This window comes from Podarcis liolepis (genome assembly GCF_965112155.1).
Source record: "Podarcis liolepis genome assembly, chromosome: 4".
NCBI lineage: Eukaryota > Metazoa > Chordata > Lepidosauria > Squamata > Lacertidae > Podarcis > Podarcis liolepis.
Genome location: NC_139558.1, coordinates 53,443,853 through 53,455,875, shown reverse-complemented (window position 1 = coordinate 53,455,875; position 12,023 = coordinate 53,443,853). Strand labels below are relative to the sequence as shown.

The 12,023-nt window shown below is 39.0% G+C and overlaps 1 protein-coding gene across 3 annotated transcripts in view; it reads left to right on the top strand.

Annotated features, from left to right (window-relative positions):
* The window catches only part of SIM2 (SIM bHLH transcription factor 2), a 51,113-nt gene that overhangs the window by 31,776 nt on the left and 7,314 nt on the right, over positions 1 to 12,023 (top strand). For all 3 annotated transcript variants that reach the window (XM_083500188.1, XM_083500189.1, XM_083500190.1), the window contains 3 exons: positions 2,311 to 2,396; positions 5,180 to 5,379; positions 10,562 to 10,668. In XM_083500188.1, the coding sequence (XP_083356314.1) occupies positions 2,311 to 2,396; positions 5,180 to 5,379; positions 10,562 to 10,668 (393 nt within the window). The remainder of the gene's footprint in view (positions 1 to 2,310; positions 2,397 to 5,179; positions 5,380 to 10,561; positions 10,669 to 12,023) is intronic.

Below are 12,023 nucleotides of genomic sequence, written 5' to 3'. Positions count from 1 at the left end.
TTGAATGACACTGATTATCTAAATCCATTTTTGGTTAGGGTTTGCACAGAAACTTTGATCACCGTGGTGCCTCCTTTGTCAGGAGAGAGTAAGAAATTGCAATCCTATTGATTTTCCTGTACCTCTCAGAGGTGTCCAGTACCATCCACTATGATATCTTGATGAACTGGTTGGCTGGTGGAAATTGGTGTATAATGTTGTGGGCTCCTGCTCCCTTGATGATCAACTATAAGGCTGCTTATTGGGAGTTATGCTATGGTGTTCTTCAGGTTTTATTCCACATGTTGAACAGCATCTATATAAATCTACTGACTGGGGTGTTCTCAATATTTTGATAGCATAAAGCTCAATTTCTCTTGTTCGTTATAGTTAGGTGAAGCGGTAGAAGTTCTGTTTGTTGTCAGGTGATAGTGTACTCCACCTGAAAAATCAGGTTCCCAATATGGAGGTGTTAGCCTCAGAGACCCAAGTGACCTCTGTGGCATGAAGCACCTTTCATTTGCTAACGGTTGCACACCAACTGCTATCTTTCTCAACAACGAAGATAGCCTGACCACAGTTCTCCATGTATGCATTTAGAGTATTGCAACGTCCTGCATCATGTGGGACACCTTTTGAGGACTGTTCAGAAACTATGGTTACTGCATAATGTAACAGTGGGGCTGGTCACATTGGAGTTTTAAAATGGCTACACTACCTTCCAGTTAATTTAAACGTGCTGATTTTGACCTATTCTATTCTAATAGTGGGACACGGGTGGCGTTTTGGGTTAAACCACAGAGCCTAGGACTTGCCGATCAGAAGGTCGGCGGTTCAAATCCCCGCGACGGGGTGAGCTCCCGTTGCTCGGTCCCTGCTCCTGCCAACCTAGCAGTTTGAAAGCACATCAAAGTGCAAGTAGATAAATAGGTACCGCTCCGGCGGAAAGGTAAACGCCGTTTCCATGCGCTGCTCTGGTTTGCCAGAAGCCACTTAGTAATGCTGGCCACATGACCCGGCAGCTGTACGCTGGCTCTCTCGGCCAATAAAGCGAGATGAGCGCCGCAACCCCAGAGTCGGCCACGACTGGACCTAATGGTCAGGGGTCCCTTTACCTTTATTCTAATAGTGAACTCATTCTCAAAGTGTGGATACTTTTGGACCAAAGCTCACAATTTGAAAGAGAATTGTTACAAAATAAGGATAAACCTTTGTACACAATATATAACTTTTTAATAGACTGGGAAATGAATGATGAACTAGTTAAAGCTTCAATGACACACTGGGCAATAGATAAAGGACACAATATAGATTTAAACCTCTGGGAGAAACTTTGGAAAAATAATCTGAAATTTCATGCATGTTATTCATTCAAAGAGAACTATTTGAAAATGATCCATAGATGGTCTTTAACTCCAAATGGGTTGGCTAAGATGTATAAAGTAGACTCAGATATGTGTTGGAAATGTAAGGAAACGGAAAGACTTTTTTCATGTGTGGTGGACATGTAAAAAAGTAAATTAGTACTGGGAAATGATTTATAATGAGTTGAAAAAAAATGTTTAAAATAACCTTCCCGAAAAGACTGGAGTCCTTCTTATTGGGAATAATTCATACAGAAATTCCCAGATGTCAGAAAAGTTTTTTTATGCATGCAACAACAGCGGCTCGAGTATTGTGAGCATCAAAATGGAAAGTGAGTGAGGTCCCAGGTAAAGAGGATTGGCTACGTAAGATGCTAGTATATGCAGAACTTCAGGCTTAACACATAGAATAAGAGAACAAGAAGAACACATATTTAAAGAAGAGTGGAAAATATTTATTGAATATATGGAAAATAATTGCACGCAGCTGAAAACACTGGCAGCATTAAGATAAATTCATCAGTGTGATTAATGTTTGAACAATGTAAAAATAGAGAACAGATTTAATTGGGTATAGTAAAATATGCAGGAATGGAAGATAAGTAAAATGAACCATGGAAGGAGAAGAAAGGAAGTCATTGGATATTTAAAAGTATGTAAAATGTTTATTCTGAAATGTAAAAATTGATACTTCTGAGAGAATGATGGCATTTCAGAGAACATGGTACAGAAACTGGCCTAAAAATGTTTAAAATAAATAAATTCATGGTTTTGAGGGATGCTTAAAATCATGAGGCCTGTGACAAATAATGGCTTAGCAAGCATTCTAATTATCACTTTCATATTCATGCTTCATGTTTGTAAGCATAACTAAAAAAATGCACTACAGGTTTAATATTAAAAACTATGTTAAAATGGCAAAAGGAATATTGTAAAGAGTCTTGAAACATTTGTATTTTGTTTTCAGAGTATGAAATAGAGAGATCTTTTTTTCTGCGAATGAAGTGTGTTTTGGCCAAACGGAATGCAGGACTAACATGTAGTGGTTACAAGGTAAAGTGCTTAGATTTTTGCCATCTTTGCAGGGCAACAGGTTTTAATTATAGAAGCTTGCCTTAAAGCAAACACATATTTTACAGTAATATACAGTAATATCTGTGACACTGATGCTAGGGCTGAGCCAAAATGGAAGGGAGTCAGTAATAATCCCCCCCCCCCATCATGAAACTTGCCTTCACTCTTTTTTGGTGGTATGTGTGGATTTGTGAAACATGGCAAAAATGTTTGACTATTCAAAATGCAGTCAGGAAGACATCATTCTGATATAGCTTCATGACCATGAAGCCAAAGTTGACTGTCTCTCTGACATCCTCATGCTGTATGTGTCTGGGATTCCATTTTTAAAAAAGGCACTAAAGTGGCAGATCGGGAAAAGAGGCACCTAAGAACAGTATGCAAAAAAGATAAGCAATGAGTGCATGTGCAACACTCCACTCTTTTTTAAAACTTCACAGGTGAAGATTCAGTACAGCTCTGATTAATAGCATTTATTGCCATAGGCTCCCCAGTGATTGAACTTTGCTTCCAAGGAGGCTTGTATTGTACTATTCTTACTACCTTTGAGGGGGCCAGGGAAAACCTTCCTTTATTGCAAAGGGCCTATTAGCTGAGTTAGATCTAAAACTGGATATTTTGTCTTGCTTTGGGGGAGGGATCATAGCTCAGTGCTTTGTGTACAGAAGGTCACAGGTTCTCTCAATAGCATTTCCAGTTAAAAGATTAGGTAGCAAGTGATGGGGAAGACCTCTGCCAGAGACCCATGGTAACTTCTGTCTGTCATGGTAGACGTTACTGGGCAAGATAGGCAAATGGTCTGGCCTGGTATCATACAGCTTGCTACGGTGTTTTGCTCTGTAAAGCTCTTTCTTATTGTGAACCACCCACAATGCTTCTCTATGGGGCAATATGGAAATTAAACAAAGAACTTATTTAGGCAGGTAAACTCCAGTGTATTTTGTACCTTCTCCTTTGACTAATTGGACTGTTGGGCAATCTCCGTTTCCCCCGCACATCCACCATGCACGTTTCTCTCTCTCTCTCTCTCCCTCCCTCTCCCCTCTCCATTCCCTTCTTCCAGATCCACAGCCTCTTGTGCAGACATGCAAATGCTTTGCAGTAAAGCTTATAGCCTAATACTGTGCATGTTTACTCAAAAGGAAGGCTTTGCTGAATTCATTGGGGCTTATTCCCAAGTAAACAATCATAGTGTTGCGTGTTTTCCTTTGCTACCTCATGCTATGTCCCGGGAGAAGCCAACCCCAAATCCAGTCTGCAACGGTTTTGGCTGTCATTTGTTTGCTGCATCAGCAGCCTCTATGAAAGCAGCTTCTGCCACAGCAAATAGCAAATGGCTTGTTTGCAAGGATAACTGAAAACTCTGAGGATCAGATGGATTGAAGGTGGAAATTGCACAGCAGTTCTTCCTCCTCTTCTCTCCTTGAGTGAATGTGAGGAGGTGAAGGTGGGAAGCCTCTGCATGTGCATGTTATTGAGACCACTAAACTCACTGAATGTACTTTTGAGTAAATATGCATAGGCTACACATTATAATGAATCATGAATGCATGTGGAGAAGTGAATGGAATTGCTTCTACTCCTATGAAGGTTCAGCATGCCATGTGAACGAGCCTATTCATATACTGATGGTATGGCTATAGGCTCTGTCTGCACAATCACAAACTCTGAAAAAGGCATGTCTCCAGTTGCATGTGCAGTGCTTCCACACTCACATCTTTTTGTGCTGAATTATGCCATGAGAGCCAACCACAAAATGACTAACATGGTGTGGGTGGCATAAAATGGCTGCTCTAGGGTGTGTGGCATAACTCGCCCACATTTAAAAGAGCAGAAAAAGACTCAGGACTACCAAATGGTGTGTGCATGTCCCCTCTGTCACATCAGTGTGGAAAAAGGCATCTACCCCAGCAACTGCCGTACTGCTCATAGAAAGAAGTTCTTTGCACCTCTCTTTGTTCAGAATAGGTGTGTGTCCATTCAAGTGAAATGTGGGCATGTTTAATAGAGTGTGGTCAGTGTAGGAGAGGCCAAACCAGTGCAAACAGGAGCTGAGCTGAAAGAGCAAACAGACTCTCATGCGTTGCAGATTTTTGAGCAGATTATTTACTAGGACCTGTGGACTCCATGTTGGCAACCCCAGGGGATGGGACACAATCCTACTGTCTTTCAGTTTCTGTCAGTCTTTCTGTCACCACTCATCTCTGCCTCCCTCCTTCCAAGCCAATAACTGTTTATGGCAAGACTTCAGTACAAACACTAAACAGTGTTCTGTGTGTGCATTTCAACATAGGTTGATCAAATGTATAATTTAAATTTGTGTGTATGCATGTTTAATTAGGTTTATGCAAAGGAAATCAAATTTTATCTGGATATTTCACATTGACCATTATGTTATAATAAGATAATGTATAATAAATATTCAGAGGGCCACAAAAATAATTTGATACTCTGAATGCATCTAGAGAATGTTGAGTCAAGATATTTGCAATTTAAAGTCAGCTTAATTGTCATATAGTGTTGGCATGCAATACATGGTATATGTTGACTTCTGCTTTAAAATTATCAATTCACCTGTAAAAAGACTACTCAGGAAACACACACACACACACACACACACACAGAGAGAGAGAGAGAGAGAGAGAGAGAGAGAGAGAGAGAAAATATCCTGGAGATTTTAGGTGAACAGTATTGTCAAGAGGCCATCTTAGTCATTCGTTTCCCCTTCATAACTGTACCTTTTTTCTCCCATATTATACCAGGTGATCCACTGCAGTGGCTATTTGAAGATACGTCAGTACATGTTGGATATGTCTTTGTATGATACCTGTTACCAAATTGTGGGGCTGGTTGCTGTAGGTCAATCATTACCTCCGAGTGCAATCACTGAGATCAAACTCCATAGTAACATGTTTATGTTCAGAGCAAGCCTAGATCTAAAACTGATATTTCTAGATTCAAGGTAAGTAAAAATTTATTTTTAAAAAATGGCTGTTCCATTTTCCCATATGCTTGTGGCAACTTGCAAAAGATAGCTGAAAAATATAAAGCTGAAAAAACAGCAAGAGAACAATAGAATCCACACAAAACTGTAGCAACAATATTATCTTTGAATTGTTACAGCATTTGAAAATGAAGCTTTGTTGTATGTTATAGGTGTTACGCCTTTAACATGAACATAGGATAAAGTGACACTTTAAGGATCACTGTAGGACAAGCCACTGCTCATGGAGTAAATACTTTTATTTGGTAGCGTCTAGCGGTAATGGTTGAAATTGAGTTAACCAAAATTACTGGAAGACTGAGGTTGTCTTTTGAAGACTGGACATTCATTTAATTATGCAAAATGGAGAATAGAAGAAGTACTAAGTTGCTCCATGACAAAGTTGACAAATGAGGCACAGCTCAAATAGAAAGCCGTTGGCAAAACTTCATACCAGGACTCTGAAGTTCTTAGTTTGTACTTTTATCACAAAACTATATTTGCTCCATCTTTTCTTCCTAAGGTCACAGTTTGTATAGCTTGCATACCATAATATGGGAATGCTGGGGGTTGGACTAGATGATCCTCTGGGTACTTTCCAATTCTACAGTTCTATGATTCTATGAAAATAGCCATTTGTAAGATGTAATGTCAATATTGGCTTGAATCCTAACTAATACAAAATAGGCCTTTGCTGCTAAAATGCTGAATTTCCACAGAAATAAAAGAACAGGAGAGTCTTCTTTTGCTGTTCCTGCTGTGTACAACATACCTCACCCAGCCCTAAACCACTGCATGTTAAAAAGAAATAAAACTAATTCACACTAATGGTTTGTTTGTTTATGGACCATTTAATTATAAATATGGTCAAAGCAGTCTAAGCAGCAACTTACTATAAATTCACAATAATAACATTTGCTGTTTTGTCAGCAGCCGTGTTGCTGTTTCTTGGTCATGTTTGTCTTTGTCTTTACTGAGATGTTTTGTTTTGTCTTGCTCCCAGTTTAGCAAAATTTAAAAATAATAGGGAAAGGGATATTGGACAGAAACAGTAGGTTGTGAAGTTGACTTTGTAAATATTTCTCGAACTGAAATATTGCTCATGACATCTGTTGATATTTGATATGGGTATATTTGAAAATATCTCATAGTTGCTACGCAATGGTGTTTCGTATTTGACAGCATTTTATATTACTAATATATAGTTAAACTCTTGTATCTAAAGTGAAGTGAAAAGGGAATACTAGTTGTTAACCCAGTAGTTTTTTGGTCGACTCATGTACTGGGGTAAGACACTGAATTATGTCTGTGCTATGTGAGCTACAGATAATCATAACTTGGAATGAAAGGATCTGTCATTTTTTATTCTTTAAGCTTCTCATTTTTTTCCAGTCTTCAGTTCTGCAGCAATTTGTGATTTATTTATTTTTAATCCTCATGAAAATTCTTTAGCATTTTAGTGCAAATTTAGTAGGCAAATTTATCCTCCTAAACATACAGTGGTGCCTCGCAAGACGAAAAGAATCTGTTCTGTGATTCTCTTCATCTAGCGGTTTTTTTGTCTTGCGAAGCAAGCCCATTGACGGATTAGCGGATTAGCGCTATTAGCGGCTTTTAGCGGCTTATCTGCTGATCGGATCAGCTGATAAGATGCTTAGCGGCTTAGAAAAGGGGGGGGGAGGAAAAAAAACCAGCAGAAACTCGCAAGACATTGTCATCTTGTGAAGCAAGCCCATAGGAAATTCGTTTTGCGAAGCACCTCCAAAACGGAAAACTCTTTCGTCTAGCGAGTTTTCCGTCTTGCGAGGCATTCGTCTTGCGGGGCACCACTGTATTTTTGTGTGCAGTTTTGACTAATGTACAGATTTTTAAAAGCAACTTTAACTAATATAATGTGTTTCTGTATGCTTTCACAGATAATTCATTCTTATACACATATCTTTCTAATATATGCATTTTTGTAAACTTTGGTTGGAGAACTGCACAGCAAAATTCAGATGAGTGTGAATTTGATTAATTTGGCTTTAAAAGCTAACTGAATTCAATTTCTCCTATTGTTATTTATAAGTGACCTTTCCTTTGGTGTTCAGCTAAGCAGTACATTTTGACACTTAGTGGAGAAATAATTTAAAATTATCTACAAGTGGAGCAGTGCTGGAGGTTACAATGTAGAGAAGAACTGAAAAGTTAATAGGGTAGGGGTGTGGACATATGAGTATTTGTTTCTCTCAGTTTTCAAAAGGAGGCTAAAAGCACGCTACTAAATTTCTATATCCTACTTTCAAAACTTTCCAGATATTGAACCTGAGAGATAAATGAAAAATCTGTTGACTTCAAGACAAAATAACAAACTCATGACCTTAGTGGTAGAAGAAAATGAATACTCTCAGCAGTGCTTGATTTCATTTGCTGTATTAACTCATTTCCTCTTCTGTGTTCATTACAAACAGGAAATTAGTTCTATATAATGCCTTTGTAAAGAGTTATATTTTAGGCTTTTGAGTAGAATACCCTATTGCTTTCCCCCCGCCAAGGAAAGGATAAAAATCAATGTCACAAAGTTTATTAGCATTTTCTTGCTGTTATCTGTAATCAGACAGCACAGCCATTGATGATGAAGTCCAAAACATCTGCAGGGCACCAGTTAGGGGGAAGCCTTGCCCTAACCCTTTACAGTGGTGCCCCGCAAGACGAATGCCTCGCAAGACGGAAAACCCATTAGACGAAATGGTTTTCCGTTTTTGAGCTGCTTTGCAAGACGATTTTCCCTATGGGCTTGCTTTGCAAGACGAAAACGTCTTGCAAGTGTTCCAATTTCCCCCCCGCTTCCCCCCCTTTTTCTAAGCCGCTAATAGCCTTTTAGCCGCTAATCCGCTAATCCTTTAATAGCCGCTAAGCCTTTAATAGCCGCTAAGCCTTTAATAGCCGCTAAACCGCTAATAGCGCTAATCCGCTAAGCCGCTAATAGGGTTGCTTCGCAAGACGAAAAAACCGCTAGACGAAGAGACTCACGGAACGGATTAATTTCGTCTTGCGAGGCACCACTGTAGTATCATTGTTCTAAGTAATAATAGCACCTTCTCTGATATCTATTGATAATCAAAGACTTGGGTGACAAACAAGATGGACAATGTGGATGGGTTTAGCATTCTGATGCCTAGATAAATCTGGATTACCGTACTTTTCTGTGTATAAGACTATGTATTTTTACTCAAAATTAGGGGTCGTTTTATACAAGGGTAGTGTGCATTGTGGGGATATCAGATTGGTTGCTGCTAGTTGGAGATTGTTATTGGTGGCTGCGGCAAGGGCTGGTGTTGATTGGCTGTCACTGTGGCAATTGGGCAGCCGATGTGCTGCTTTTTTCGGCATTGGGACAGAGGATTGGTTGATTTGGCGATGTGTGCGAGCGGCATTGTTGGTCTGGTGGGTGAGCGATTTTTTGGCATTTCCCCCCCCCCCCAAAATGCTCAACAACTCTGCCCCCCCTAAGCTCAACAATTCTGGGCAATCCTCCCCCCCAAATCGCCCCTTTTCTTAATTTTCAGCCCCCCATAATAGGGGGCGTGTTATACACGGAAAAGTACAGTATCTTTAAAGACCAGTTAAGACAAGATAGCTTTGCCCTATGGCTACATCATGAGATTCCTGCTGAGAGGACCTGTAGTAATAATAATAGCTTATCACATGAGTTATATTGCAGTGAAGGCTGTAACTGTGCAAATCTTGTGTCCAGACAGTGAAATGATCACACTTTCACATCGTACAGGTGCTGCAGAAGGCATATTTTATCCTTTTATCCTCAGTGGTAGGGCCTTAGTATTTTTTCTGTACCCAAGTTATTTGTGTTGCAGTATTCATTGTCCTGTTATTCTGTAATATCTAACTTAAATGTTCTTTTCGTCCCTCTTAAGGGACACTGCTATCTGTTATTCCTTCTCCTAAGACAAGTATCTAATTTCTTTTATGCTCTCTTATATTTATAAACTGATTACAGGCCCTACAGATTAATCACTCCTGTTATATTCATTAATCTTGGCAAAAGGTAAATGTCACTTGTGGGTTTGCCAGCAGTAAAGAAAATGATCTTTGCTTACTCTTTTCTTGAGTAGCTCTCTAAGCACAGAAGGAAGCTCACAAGACAGTAATAAATTTGTTTGAATAACCGACTACCACATTGTCAATACATACTATTGAGCACACTTAGAATGTATCCCCCGCCCTCCCTACTCAGGCAAACAGATAGCAATAAAGCATTTAGACCAGGCATGGCCAGACCACTGGTCCTGTTAGCTAGGGATGATGGGAGTTGTAGTCCCAAAACAGCTGGAGGGCCAAGTCATAAATTTAATGCATCCCAAAGAAATAACAACTGCCACATTTGGACCAGGAATGAGACTTAATAGTATCCAGCAGCTGCTCTAGTAGGAAGCTAGCACTTATGTACCCTTTTTGTCTGTAATATTGTCCCAGAGTCCCCGTAGGAGGCCCCACAATTCATTTCATCTGTGCGATATATCTTATCCTGCAGTACTGCTAGTTGTATCCTTTGGCAATTCTGAATGTGAGCAAATATTCATCCTCTGTCCCATTAACCAGTCAACACCATACCTACCCATTATCTTACAAAATGGAACAGCCACCTAAGATGTTTCTGCTTAAAAGTGAGAATTGTTATTATAGCATTCCCCTATAATAGATTGGTGCTATGTAATGCTTGATATATTTCAGCATAATCCTTTATACTGAAATGCATATAGGTATTTTAAATATATTGTTGAGATGTTGTACTCTATGAAGCTAATAACGTTAAAAACAAATGTATACTGTAAGCCTGCAACGTATGTGGGGGTTACATTCCAGGGATTGCTTCTTAAGCCAAAATTGTGTATAGTCAAAACACATTGGGTTCAATAGCAGCTGGGATTGCCAGAGTCTTTTTTCTCAGATGTCTACCCCCTTTCTGCCCCTTTTGATTTTTTAAAACTGCTTTTTGCCAAGCATGTAAAACTGAATGCGCACAACTTAAATGTGCATAAATTGTGGGCTTACTGTAATTCTGAAGGTTTCGGGAAACTTGATTTCTGGAAAAGGAGAGCAATTGTTTATTGCTGTAAAATATTTAAGGATGCTGCTTATTAGCTATATTTCTTTCTTTTAGAGTGACTGAATTAACTGGATATGAGCCACAGGACCTGATAGAGAAAACTCTCTACCACCATGTGCATGGATGTGATGTATTTCATTTACGATATGCTCACCATCTTTGTAAGTAATGGAAAACAAGTAAAATAATTTTGTAATGATGTTGATGTGAGTTATTCACAGTATAAGTGCTGGGAAACTATGACTAGGCACAGCTTTCCTAGTAAAAAACTCACATGTAAAATGGTAATGTATTGTCTACACCTGGGTTTCATATTAATTCATTGGCATAACTTTTTAATATGTGAAGCTGCTGGAAGAAATTTTGAAGGCAAAGTAAATTGATGAATCAGAGATAATTCATATCCATATTCTTCAAGTTAAGAAAATGTGAGCTAGTGCTGGAAGAAGATGAAGTGACTGACAGTTTGTTACAGCTGTTGCACCAATACTAGTAGATTTCCTAAAGAACTTCATTAGCAACATGCCAAGCTATCAGGATGACTAGGGTAGGAATTATATTTGTGCACAATTCTCTGGATTTCATGTGTATTACAGATTAGGCAACTCCTTTTTAATCATAATGAATTTCTTTGGTATTCTGACAGTGCAGTAGTGACAGAATTCACGTGTTCAAAGGCTGCCTGGATAAATTTAATAAATAGCAACAACAAATAATTCACACTTTTTAGACAAGCCTGAGAACTTTTATTTTGAAGTTAAAGCAGCGTTTTGGAGCTCTGCATTGATTTCCCACCAAATATTGTCCTCTCACAACTGTTTACAGCACCTTTGGGAGCAAATGGCTGCTGTGGAAGGAAGTAACATTTATAATGGAAATTGGGTATGTTGTTTGGCTTAGAGTAATAAATGTAAAGAACCTTCAGGCACCGGCTATCTTAGCTGAACTAATCTATAGTAAGAGAATCCAAATTCTCTTCAGGGCATGCATATCAACTTAATAGAGAAGTTTTAATTTTCTGAAAAAATACATGCATCAGGAAGCTTGGGAAGTGGTCTTTGAGGAAAGAACTCTAGGTTAAAGCTAGACAACTGTACAACTAGTTCCGTGTATTGAGCAGGACTTCTGCTTGTTCCCAAAACTGTGGCGCCCCGTTTCTCTGCTCATGGAAGTGGTTGCAGGATCGCGAGCAACCACTATTTTTCAATAAGCTGCTAAAATATAAAGTCATGCTTTAAAGTTAAATAGCCTGGCTTGTTTGGAAGCCATTAACCATAGTTTCCTGCTTCAGTTGTAACAGGAAGCTATAGTTAACTGCAAATTTCCTGTCTTGCACAAAGAGAGGAGCAGAGTAGCGACATACAGGTGTATGAGGCTCATTCATACCTCAGCTTATTAAGCCAAGATATGATTGTCAGAAAGCAGCCACTGAGAAAGTATAGTCCAAATTGTTCTTTCTCCATATCACTTCATTCTTAAATCTACAGTCAATATGGGATGTTAAGAAAAGGATATA